General features: G+C 39.6%; 1 protein-coding gene across 2 annotated transcripts in view; it reads right to left on the bottom strand.

Moving 5' to 3' along the window:
- Window positions 1–12,895, bottom strand: part of FAM3D (FAM3 metabolism regulating signaling molecule D) — a 35,818-nt gene that overhangs the window by 13,982 nt on the left and 8,941 nt on the right. Inside the window, exons 4-8 of one of the 2 annotated variants that reach the window (XM_007427413.4) lie at window positions 10,806–10,916; window positions 7,089–7,109; window positions 5,733–5,856; window positions 5,554–5,612; window positions 67–117 (exon numbers count right to left, since the gene is read on the bottom strand). In XM_007427413.4, coding sequence (XP_007427475.1) covers window positions 67–117; window positions 5,554–5,612; window positions 5,733–5,856; window positions 7,089–7,109; window positions 10,806–10,916 — 366 coding nt within the window. The remainder of the gene's footprint in view (window positions 1–66; window positions 118–5,553; window positions 5,613–5,732; window positions 5,857–7,088; window positions 7,110–10,805; window positions 10,917–12,895) is intronic. The other variant, XM_025166183.2, reaches the window with a different exon arrangement.

Genomic DNA, 12,895 nt, shown 5'->3' with positions numbered 1-12,895 from the left:
CTCCTGTACTTGCAATCCTCTCTCATCCTCTGTGTTGCACTATTAATACATAACAAATTCACGTACCTCCAGAATACATGTCAAAGCTATCTATTTTGATGAGTTGTCCTGTGGTTCCTAGAGATTGAAGTGAAACACAGGTTTTAATTAAACATGTTTATAAAGTACATGCACTTAGTTCAATCTCTGGAGCAATGGAAAAGTGAAATAAAATTGTCAAAGGTTAAATTAATTGGTTATCAAAAGTGGAACATGTTTTCAATATAGGTAAAGGTACACGATACAGTAAGAAATACCCCCCCCCCCCCGCATTGCGTGCATTCAGCTCTTTTGCCCTGTTGCTAAAAGTGCTAAAAACAGGTTTTGTACTTTTTCTTGGAGCCTGGCCAAAGTCTACAAAATGGGTACAGAGAATTTCAAGAGAAATGAGTATTCAAAATATGAGGAACTATAGGATGAAGAACAATGATAATTTTTCCAGAATGTTGAAACTACTGATAAGAAGGGCTGCTTCTTATGAGGCATAACATTTTTCTGCTTTTGCTTCTGATTGAGGGATCTTGAGGATTTTTGACACAGTACTAGCAGTGACACTGAACCCCAAAGAAGGCAAATATATACGTCTGAAAGTGTTGCCGCTTTTTTTGACAGTATTTGAATCTTCCAGTTATCTGAATAGAACTATGTATCCCACAAATTACGTTGCATAAAAGTAACCCAATTAGCAAATAATGCCAAACGTCATGTCATTTGTAAGAAGTTCTGGTAAATATCTAATAATATTAATTATTGCTACAGTTGCGCCTATGGAAACTCGCTGTAAGATCTAAAAAGGAGGCTGTAGGATTTCTTCCTTTTCAAAATGTGTTGGTGAAATGGATAATTGTTTGTCAAATGTCATCCTCCAGCCCCCAAGGCCCTACCTCTTTTCTAGCCCCCTTCCGTGGCTTCAGAGCCCCCTCCAAATTGTTATAGTGTGAATGCTGAAAAACAGCAAGTGGGTTTCCATCTCTCTGAGGTGAGAAATACTTTAAACGTTTGTTCTAAGTCCTGAAATAGATTTCCTACAGTTCAGAAACAAAGAGAAAGCACAGTCTTACTGCCCCTCCTAAGAAATGGGAAAAGGAACAAAATATCCAAGCAGGCCCACACAGTGTGTGTCATTCCCCATCTACTGTGGCCTTTGCCCTTACTCAAAATGAATGCCACGCACAGCCTCAGACCAGCTGAAGACTGCAAACCTCTTCTACTGAATTTTGCATCAGCCTACTCGGAAAAAAGTTGTATGGCAAACAACAAAAGCATAGCATTCTTCTATAAGCCCACTTTTGCATTGCAGTGACTACTTGAGATACTACTAAATGGTAGGTATAAATAAAGCTGGTGACATATTTGTGGTTAGCTCATTATCAGAACTGCGCATAGCACAGGCACCTTTGCTGCCAACTAAAGACTCCGATTTCCTTCCTGATCCATAGACAAGATGGTACACCTGGTGATAATACTACAGTGAATACAGTTCCATAGTGTGTACATCAGGCACATCATGTACATCCAGATATATATATTTTAGACATCAATATTGAGTTCATATAACACACTTAAACCTAAACCAAATCAGTTGCTGACTCAGTGGCTGCATAGAAAGCTTGGTTTATGTATGCATGTATGCATGTATATATGTATGTATTTATCGTGCATACCCATGTAGTATTTAGTTATGGAATCCTTGGTGTTCTCTGAGCTTAGTTGTTTTCTTGCAAACGTTTCGTTACCCAGCTAGGTAACATCTTCAGTGCTAGAATGGAGTGGGGTTTTCCATTCTAGGACTGAAGATGTTCCCTAGCCGGGTAATGAAACGTTTGCAAGAAAACCAAGCTCAGAGAACCCCAAGGACTCCACAGTTCTACCCTGAGCTACACATATTCTCTTCTATTACTATTTAGTTATTTTATGATTCTGTATATGATTATGAATCTAGAAAATTGATTAATTCGGCAACTGAGTTAAGTGCGCTGTGCATGTGGTGAACCCAACCAGATGCATAATTTATCACCAGTATTATTTTAGTAGTAATTAAGGCTTTGCTTTTTATGTGCCCTGCTGTACTGTATCAACTCCCTTTCAAATTCTGCCCATTTGCTTTTTATTCAGTAGGCCACTCCAATCAGAAGGATATGTCTTTTTTGCCACTTGCAACCTCAGAGCCTCCTAGGACCTTCTTCCCATATTTTGATTTTGAATAACTAAAAGTTCCTTCTTTTTAAGAGATAAAGGAGAGCGATATGTGATTGGACTTTCTTTTTTAGCATCTATCCTCACAGTCAGAGACACTTTATAAGCAACCTGCGAGTTGTGCTAGCCTAGGATTAAGGAGAGTGATCTCATATTCAAGAAGCAGATTAACGAGAAGCAGGTAATCATGGGTAAATGTCTGTGGGCATAATAGGGGCCCACAGATTTTCTCTCTCATTAACTATATCTATAGTAGCATCTCTTGGCCTGCCCGCGGTTCCTTTTTTTTTTTTTTGTATTAATTTTTATTGAAAAAAATTTTCACAGAGTAAAAACAATATAAACTTAAAGAAGAAAGAGAAGAGTAAAGTGATAAGTAAATGAGAAAGAAAAAAGAAAGAAAAGAAAGAAAAAGAAAAGATATAAAGATACAAGTTCCAATCTTCTTTACAGAAGTTATAAATGCATTTGTATTTTATCTTCTCACTCTATAGTTATATTGTGTCTCCCTTCTTTCCATATTCTACCCTTTCTAATCACCAAACCCATAAATTACAAGTTCATTTTTTCCCATTTTCAGCAAAAAGTCCATAAAGGGTTTCCAGTCACCGACAAATATATTGTTGTCTTTCTCCTAACCAAACAGATCAGTCTTGCCATCTGTGCAAATTCTGTCATCTTCACCAACCATCCCCTCATTGTGGGTTTTCTCTTCCTTTATAAGTAGAATTAATGATTAAGCTACAGAAAGTGTTTATGAAGTCTTTAACAGTGTCAATGTCCATTGGGCTTGCCAGATGTCATACTATTTTCTCAAGGTTAGCTTAATTGTCTTGGGATTTTATGATTCCAGAACATTGCCTCTATTTTCTTTGTTTGAGGAAGAAAGGGTTCAGATTCTACTTCTGTTCAGAAAGTGCTGGCTTACTTTGAGCCTTGCTATAACACCATATGTTTGACTTGCAAGCAGTTGTAAATTAGATCCGTATTTGCTTCACTTTGTCTTCACCAACTACAGCCTGCAAAACTTTGGGGGCTTATCTGCACTGTTTAGTGATCCCATCACCAGAGCAGGCCAACAACCATTTTTGAAGGGCAGAAATGGATGACTTTGGAGTCCTTGGTGCTCTCTGAGCTTTGCTGTTTGCTTGCAGACATTTCATTACCCAACTAGGTAACATCATCAGTATACATCATCATCATCATTTGGGCACTGATGATGTTACCTTGTCGGGTAATGAAATGTCTGCAAGCAAACAGCGAAGCTCAGAGAGCACCAAGGACTCCACAGTTCAACCCTGAGCTACAGATATTCTCTTCTATTGGAATGGATGACTTTGTTCTGCATTCACCCACCTCCCATTGTAAATGTGACCTTGAGGCATTTTTTAAAGCATTCTTTTCCTCCTTATGCTTCCTCAGGTGCTCTTGTCTGTTTTGGCTGGTGCACTTCACTTTGTTAGAGGCTACCCCTGCAATTCATCAGTTACTTCACAGAGGCAGGAACAGCTCCTATTTGAATCAATGGTTATCAGGGTCTCTAATATCTTCTAAAGCTACTCTTATCAGTCACAGCACAATGACTATAACACTTGGCCTATAAATAGAAGGTTGCTCATTTGAAACCTGGCAGAAACCTGTCCTTTAAAAAAAAATTACTATTTTTCTTTCCATGACCTACCTCCTTTTCTCTGTCCTGTTTTTTTCAAAAATTATTAAATAAGCTCCAATGGTGCACCATTTCAATATTTTCCCATTCATTTGGGGTAGAAGGGTTTCAGCTCTGCTGCCTCTGTGATGTAACCAGTGAACTGCTGGGGTTAGCTTGTAATGAAGTGAAGTACACCAGCTAACATGGACAGGTATGCAACATAAAGGGGAAAAGAGAACTTTTAAACATTAGCAGTGGGGTGATGGTGAATAGAAAGTGATGTCATCTGTTCCTGCCTTCCAAACAAGGTTGCTCACCCACTTTGATGATGGGGCAATTGTGAAGTGGGAATAAACCTTGAGTGAGAAATACTGAAATACTTGCTAGGAGGAAACATCCAATTAGAATGCTTGTCCCATTCAGTATGGAAGCACAGGATGATAATAGTAGTAGTAGTAGTAGTAGTAGTAGTAGTAGTACTTTTCCCAGAGTTATAGAGCAGCTGAAGTATTTTAGCTAGTCGCAATGAATCAGCACTGAGTTGCAAACAGCACCATGCAACTGACATAGCTATGTCCAGGAGCAGATGAAGGGAGAAATCCTCATATGCTAAAAGTCTTTAAGACTGGGCTACCTAGATGAAAAGCAAATCCATCAGTTCCAGAATATAAACTCAGATCACTTCAATCCAGAAAGAGTTCCTTAGTTCTTGAACTAAGCCACCACTTCCTTGTGGATAGTAACTACTGGGAATAGGAGAGAAATGTATTTACTTAACCTTTAAACGCAACCCTTCCTCAATTTGCATTTTTGAGCCAATGTGAATCAAAATATACTTATCATTCACAATCCACATATTTCTGAATTTTGCAATGCTCTTTGCCAATGAACCAAAATGTATCTTAGGGAAAAATCTATACAGAAATGATAACAGTGAACAGCAATGCATTATCTGTAGTGGCCCCTGCCCTATGAAACACCCACCCTTGAGATCTAGCAGAGCCCCACCCTCTTAGCTTTCCGGAAAGCCATTAAGAGCTGACTTTCCCCCCAGACAATGGGGTAGCAAGGTTGGAGCCCAGGGGACTGTATAGTTGGGTAGATGTTGTTGACTTGGCACTGGGTTTTTCTTGTTTGCTTGTTGGATTCTTTTATTGTTGTGTTTTCATTGTTCCTGTTATCCACCCAGAGTTGTGTCTCATGAGATGGGCAGCCATATAAAACTGATAAGTGAACAAACAACAAACGAACCATCCTAGCTTCACCACAGCACCAGCTGTCTGTCTGTGAGTGTCTATGAAGAGATTCTCCTGTACAGTTTGTGCTTTGCGTAGCTATTTGGGCATTCCTGGGACTTAAGTAAAGGAATGTGAATAGTGTTCTGCATGCAAATATGCACTTCACCAAGACCAATAAAGCAGATTTCTTCTGAAGATATCTAGAAGAATGTAACTCTTCCACTTCTCCTCATCTGCAGCCATACCTTTAAGATGTTCTGGCAGCTGTATTTTTCCTAACAAAACCGGACTGCCATATTTAGTGGGAAACAATAAACTGAATACTGTAATAAAAACATTTGCTTCAAAACAGCCCTCCAACTGGGTGATTTCAGAAGAATCAACAGAACAAGTCACGCGGAATATGATTGAGCCTTTGGAAAAACTCACCATTAACAAGTGCAACGTTCAAACCCCGACCAACATTATTTTTCACATTGCTCATCAATCTAAAACATGCAAATGAAGAGAGAGATTGAGAGAGAAGGTTCAGTCAGCATGACTGGTAAACGTAATGCCACAGTCTATCAAATGAATATACATAAGCGCATCGACTGCACTGAACTTACACATTGCCGTCAAAGCATATGGAAGGGCCAACAACATTTGCTGCACCGCTGACTATTCTGAACGCAAAAGTGTGTTCGGGACAAAGTCTTCTGTTGGAGCACTTATTTTGGGTTATTGGTGTTTCTGGCAAGAAAATTCAGAAGGAATAAAAAATGTATCCTGTAGGTTATATTACATGAGAGATCTCCATTTCTCTGTTAACTGTGACCCATATGCCACACCAGCGGCACAAACACTGTATATTCTCCCCAAACATTTCTAATTATTTTATGAGCACCTGGGAACAAGAATGATACTGGCCTTCTTAGGCTTTCTGCTGCTGCTCCAATCTGCTTTGTGATAGGCTTTCTTGTCTGGGAGGGAGGGCCGAGGAGAAGGAAGGAGAAGGAGAAGAGTGTGTCACCTTAGCTTGCTCTGTTTCCACCCAGTGGTGTCTCTTTTCTTCCTGAATGGCTAGGGCAAAGTCTTGCCAGCTACTTTCTATTGAAAACCACATCAACAACCTTAATCATATTGAGACTATCAGCTGACAGGGTCAGGGCCAGAGCCTCGCTGTCTTAGGGTGACTACTGAGGTCCACTATGTGTTCCACTTGATAGGTCCAGCTGGACAATACCAACTGGGGCACTGCCTTCACTACAGCCAGATAACTCTGCCATGGCTCAGTGACATAGAAAGGAAGCCAATGACCCCTCCAGACAAGGAGCCAGCCCTGCCACCTAGTGAAGCAAAGAAAGGAACTAGGTCTCTTAAACAGAAACCAGTTGGTGAAACTATCAGCATGAACATGATCACCTGGGATCAAGTCTGAGCATGAACTAGTCCTAAAAATGCCAGTGATGGGAGTACAATTTGGTAGTTTGGGTTAGGTGAAAAAAGCACCAGACACACTAAGGACTTCCTGGGCCTGTTATCCAAGGGACCAAGTATATGGGCTCCTTTCTTTTCTTTACCAATACATTTGTAAGGAAAGGAAAGGAAAGGAAAGGAAAGGAAAGGAAAGGAAAGGAAAGGAAAGGAAAGGAAAGGAAAGGAAAGGAAAGGAAAGAGTTAAGAAGCCATTTTGTCATGGCTCCTAACTGAAGGGGAAAATGCTACTGCAGCTTTGTCTTCTCATCTTTACAAGAAAGGAGATAAAGAGCTGTATGGGGAAGATATGTTGGCTGGAACAAGGAAAAGGAAAGTAAGTCTTGGACATTCTGGGAATGACTGATATTTTTTCTCAAGGGCTTTGCCCTGTAAAAGTATATCCACAGAAAATTGCATTCTGTGGATTCTGCATTCAGAACTAGCATTCTGTTACAGAGGTTACCATATGGTAAAACAGAAATAATACCAAAAAAAAATGTACTCACGTTTTGGTTCAATATGGGACCCTGCAGAAGCAATCAGAAAAGACAAAACAGAATGTTTTGAATCAGATTAGAATCAGATCTCCTACTAATTGTTTTATGAACATGCTTGAGATCCCCTGAAATAAGACGGCCAAACCTTTTTGGCCTCATTCATTTAAAAGTTGATCATTAAAAAAAAAGTGCTATGGATTACAGTATATTTCCCTGTCCCCACAAAAACAACAACAACAACAAACCTGAGGTAACTCTCATGCTTTGTAAGCATGGAAAAGTGTTGTCCCACAAAACCCCAGGTTTCTTGTTTTCTTCAGGAGGACAAAATGTAATGATTCAGATGTCGTCATGGCCAAGTCATCGCTTCGCTATTTGCCTCAATCTGGTGTGCCCTCAATCACATCCCAACTCCATAAGACACTCTGATAGTGACCTCAAGATAACTATCCTTGAAAAAAGGAATTATTGAAGAGTATTTCATTGTGAAACAACTATGTTAGAACTGATATTCATTTCTCATGGAGTAAACAAAGATTAATGTTTCTTACCACAAAGTTAACCAGCTGATTGATGCAACAGTAGCATCTAATGACTGTTTAATTAATAGTCATTGCCTATAAGCAATTTTGTTTCTCCCCTCCCTTTTTACCATTTCCCTTTTCTTCTCCCCATCCTACCTACACATCAGTGTGTGTGAGAGTCAGAGAGACAAAGTCAAAGAGACAGAGACTTAATTTTCTTCTCTCAAGGCAATACTGATGAATGGATTGTGATCCATAAAGGCAGTAAATGTAATCATATTAGTTAATATTAAGGTGTCTCTAGATTATCTGTTGTTTTTCATCAATTTCTCATTATTATTGCAAAGGCCAGAGTAGAACATCCAATCATGCAGATCTCCAGCTAATTTGTAAGTCTCTCTGTTTAGCCGACTCTTACTCAGAGTCCATATTCAATGTATAGGCATTGGCCATGGGGCCAAAGTAACAGAATCATAGTACCTCATCTTCATACCCTCAAATGGAAGGAACTGTTTTCATGCAATTAATCTTAAAAAGGGGGATACACATTTGTGGTTATTTCAACAACAGTAACGATAGCATTATTTGGGGTCTACTGGGCACCAGGGTACCCTTAAGGAAGACATTGGGGGGGGGATCAGCTAATTGTTAGAAATGGGATGTGCAAATTCAATGTCAGTTTGTATGATGTGGTTTTCTGCTAGAACGGATCCATTTTATCAAGTTATTTCACATATTAATTTTATTCTGAAAGATTAATTGGTTTTTCTGGATGCTTATGTTCTTTTGAATTATATACCAATGGTTTGGAAATAAGAGGAGGATAATGGAAATAGATATTGCATGCTTTCATGATTCAAAATAAAGTGATACAATAAGGTTGGAAGGATACCAAACTTCCTTCAATGTATAGTGGCCCAAAGAATTCATTTCACTTTCTATATTCAAATAAGATTTTATCACTAGGACTCCTAAAGGACTATTTATAAATTTAAATAATTTATCTTTTTAATTTCCCACTTGTTTCCTATAGTTCCTATAGTTCCTATACTGTACAGAAGTTCAGTCTCCTAATCTGATGTCTGAAAGCAGGGAAGAAGACATAGGTGTAGGCATAAGCTCTCAAAATTCCCTCTGTGCTTTATCTTCCTAGATTGAGTAAAAAATCCCCAAAGAGTCTTCTATTTGTGCTTGTTTGATCTTGAGTAGAACCAATATGTACTAGAGAAAGTTATTAAAGGAAGCTTCTCCATTTGGTGAAAACTTCTAATGATATTCACAAGTGGAACCTCTTCAGATCTTCCTCCTTAACATGCAAGGGTCTGAGTGGGTGGAGACTAGGAAGTGGGGGATTGAATTGGCATGGAAAAAAGAGCTTACACCCCCACTACCTTTAGCCCTGAGATAGCATGAGCAGACAGTATTTATTTATTTATTTATTTATTTATTTATTTATTTATTTATTTATTTTCCACATTTCTACCCTGCCACAATCCAGAGACTCTCAGGGCTAACTCTTGCAAATATTTGCCAAATTCAGACATAAATTCAGATGATTTATTTATTCAAAACTTTTCTATACTGGTTCCCATTAAAAGAAAATATCAAAGCAGTTTAATCAGTATGAAACAGGATCATCAGTACAATATAAAACAGGAAAGTCAGCTTGGAGGAACAAGAAGAATGTGAATCTGAAACACTATCTCTGCACTGCACTCTAGCAGAAGCCAGAAACAAAATCTGGTCCAAGGGTCTACAATACCTCCATCAGGCCAAATAATGTCAGGGATAAATGCTCAGTGAAGGAAATGTTGACACTCATTTCCAACCACCCTCTACCTAATCTTCCTCTGCTCTGATGGAAGCTAATATAATCATTTCTAGTCTCCTTCTGCAGGAAGGAAGTCTTTTTCTATTTACAGAAAGAGACAGAAGACAATCATTTCCCAATTTTTCTTAGAGAGAGGAATGGGGAATGTTCATTCCCAGTCACATTTTAAACATGGAAGGAGGACTTGACTTTTCCTACTCCAGCATTGGAAGAACATGAGGCTGGGGAAATTGTAGGAGGACATTTGTCTTACTCTATGGTGGCAAAAAATCAAGAGTCCGGTAGCCCTTTTCTGACTGACAAATTTTATTAAAAGCCATAAGGTTTTGTGAGCTCCGGCTCACTTCATCTAATGCAGTTAAGTCAGAAAAGGGGCTACCAGGTTCCTTGTGAGGCTGGTGGAAAATACGTGTCTCCCACCTGAGCATTCATTGCTTTTTTGAGTCCTGTGGAGAACAAGAAATAAGGACTGCATTATCTAGGTACAATAATATTGAGATCTTGCAGCCTGCAGATTTGGGGGCATGACTGTTATTCACGGATTCAGTCCGTGATTAATTCAGGAATTAATGAACAGATTAAACAGGGAAGGGGCCACACCTTGCTGTATATTTATCACCCCAGAGAGCACCCATGGTTGTTAAACATGAGTCTCAGAGAGGAATGAATGTATCATTTATGCATCAAATAAAGTACCTGTCTGTCCATAATAGTGTTCTTGAGGTCATCCTACAGAATATTCCTGGCTATCGAATCAAAGGCAAATTTCTCTGCAGCAAATCAGATACAAGCTCTTCTTTTCTCCCAAGTGTTAAGAAAGGGTTGATGGAGAGAAAAGAAGTTGGGCCTGTGAAACAGTTTGAGGAATTATCTTGGGCTAAATTTATCCCTCTGTCCCTTCTATGGGACAGAGACTTCCCATGACTGTTGCAGAGAAAGGATCATAGCTTCCTTCTGTAGGTTATGTCCTCTTCTTTTGTTTCATGTCAGAGAGAAGGAAAGAAGCCACCAGTCCCTTAGAAGGATGTGTTCTACCACCTTATTTCTCCCCAAGTAGCTCTTTCCTTATGCATGATGGTGGGGAACTGGTAGAGCTCTGGGAAGAGCAGAAAGGGAAATGCTTGATCTGTATTTTGCTTTGTAGCCAATATGGAGACAAGGCAAATACGTCATGCAGATTACAACCTGGAAATCTAACTGGCATGCTTCCCAGGATAATAGCTGAGACTGAAAAGATGGGAAATAGCAGGAGACCCTTTCCCCTTTTCCTGGTGTTTCATCTGCTAAGCTGGAAGAGCCTGGCGGGCAAAAGAAGGTGGAAAAAGATGGGATGGAGTTGGGAGGAAAGAACTGTAATTTATTATAACTTACTCAGCCATTTCTTCACATTGATGGATTTCATGCCTGTGTGGCTGAAATAGGTACTGGCAAAAAGCCAGGTTGTAGCTATGGTAAAGAGCGCCACCAATATCCGCAGTACACCTAGGCCAGAAGGAAGACAGGTTCAGATGCACGATGAGTTGAGAAAGCCGGGCGTGTTCTTGAACAAACTCATAAAAACGAATCCTAGATCTGCAGACTGAATGCCAACAGTATCAGCTCTCAGGCTTGTCAAATAAAACGTGGCTTTTTATAACTTGCATGCCATTGATGAATCCATTTTTTTTCAGTTAAGGAATATCAGAAACTCTTTTTGTACTACAGTGTTGTCTATTCTCACTGGCAGCAGGAATCCAAAGCCTCAAGTAGAAAAGTGTGTTTTCTTTTACTTGCCACCTCATTTTCATGCCATATGTGAATCCAGACACTGATTTATTCAACAATCTATGGTTAAAACAACCCATGGCTTATGGTTTGTTCAACATCTGCCAAGATTCATACATTCTGCTAAGTCATACTGTGGTTTATTTGGATTTAGCCTAGCCTTTGTAATTTGTAAACTGTGGCTTATGGCTTAGCATGGTGTATGAACCAAACCAAGAAGTCATGCAGCCATTCATGACTCAGTGTGATCCATGGATTAGCCAATAAACAAGAATGATGAGATGGCAGAAGGAACGGTCCTCTGAAAAAAGAGGACATCAGAATGGAGAAAGTAGGTAAGACAATGGTAGGTCAGAGTAAAGCTCCAGATTCTTATCCAGCCAAGGGCTTTATAACTTCAGCCCTTTATAACTCTGAATAGCACTGGAAAGCCTTCCTCACAAAACCCTGGAAAACTAACAATGACGAGCTAACAATCTACCTGTTTTGGGAAGGACTATCATAGCCAACTTGTACAAAGACAGAGATAGCAAGGAGGAAGAGGAGAAGAAGGGGCCACAGAATTCTGAAAGTGGAAATATGCCTAATAAAACCTTAACATAAGGAAAATATTAAAATCCCCAAGAATGGAACCCTTCAGTTCATTCACTAGATCCATATTTAACACAGCATGCTTGAGTGAGTGAAGCAAGCTCATAAAGAGAAGCAGAGACAGATAAAATTATTTTAGGCTGTAGTAAAGCTTTATTTCAGTTTCTGAACCTTGAAATGTTTCTACAGAATAAATTTTGTGCCAACCCATGTTGGAATCCTACAGGTCATTTACTCTGGGAGATAATGCATGTCATTGATTGTTCCAGCCTTGACCATTGTTGAGAAATTCCCATGCTAGGTGGTATCAACTTTGGGAGATGCATGTTTTATGTTTCTATTTTAATTTATCTTTTATGCCACCAAGAATTGCATGAGTGTGGCAGTTTAGAAGTCAAACAAATAATCATATGTACGTTGGGATGAAAGGCATGAAATTCCATTTTCTATTCATCTGCCAGTCAAGGCATTCAAAATACGAATCTGCCTGTCCAGGCAGACAGAACACGTGTTTAGCCAGAAAGAATAGCGGCCAGTATATCATCAGGGGCTGGGCTACAACAAAGACTGCTAGTGAGAACATGGCACAGTTCCTTTGGATCAGTCACTCAATCTCAACCTGCAATGGTATGTGGGAATGACCTTGGGAGATGGGGGAAGAGCCACAGCCATGGCAATGGTTGGATAAGAAGCAGCTTAGCCCACAGCAGGAATGTGGGTGTAGCAAGCGGCTCAAAAGGGACCCTCCCTAGTTTCTTGGACTGTAAAGGCAATGGGGGAGAAATGTACTTTCAGACTTGCAAGATTCTGTAAGCTTACAATAAAGTAGAATTAATGCATCTAGTTGTGCTTTCTGCCTGGACTATCTCACAAGACTGACACAGCTCCATCTAATTAATATGATGATGGGGAAAACGGGAAGAATGTTAAGCTAACCATGCCATCTTAACTCTTGGAGGAAAGGCGAGATAGATGAATCCTACAAATAAATACAGCAAATGTGGCATAAACACCCTAAAAAGTGGTCTGTGGGTAAAGGAATGGGGAAAATCCTGCCTTCCTCTTCTTCTGAGCACAATTCAACAGCAAAAATCCTCTGCCTGCTT

Source organism: Python bivittatus, unplaced genomic scaffold, assembly GCF_059951505.1.
Source record: "Python bivittatus isolate LINGU-HERP-01145 unplaced genomic scaffold, Pbiv_v1 ctg000080_np1212, whole genome shotgun sequence".
In the NCBI taxonomy this organism is placed as follows: domain Eukaryota; kingdom Metazoa; phylum Chordata; class Lepidosauria; order Squamata; family Pythonidae; genus Python; species Python bivittatus.
This window is presented reverse-complemented; position numbering and strand designations above follow the sequence as displayed.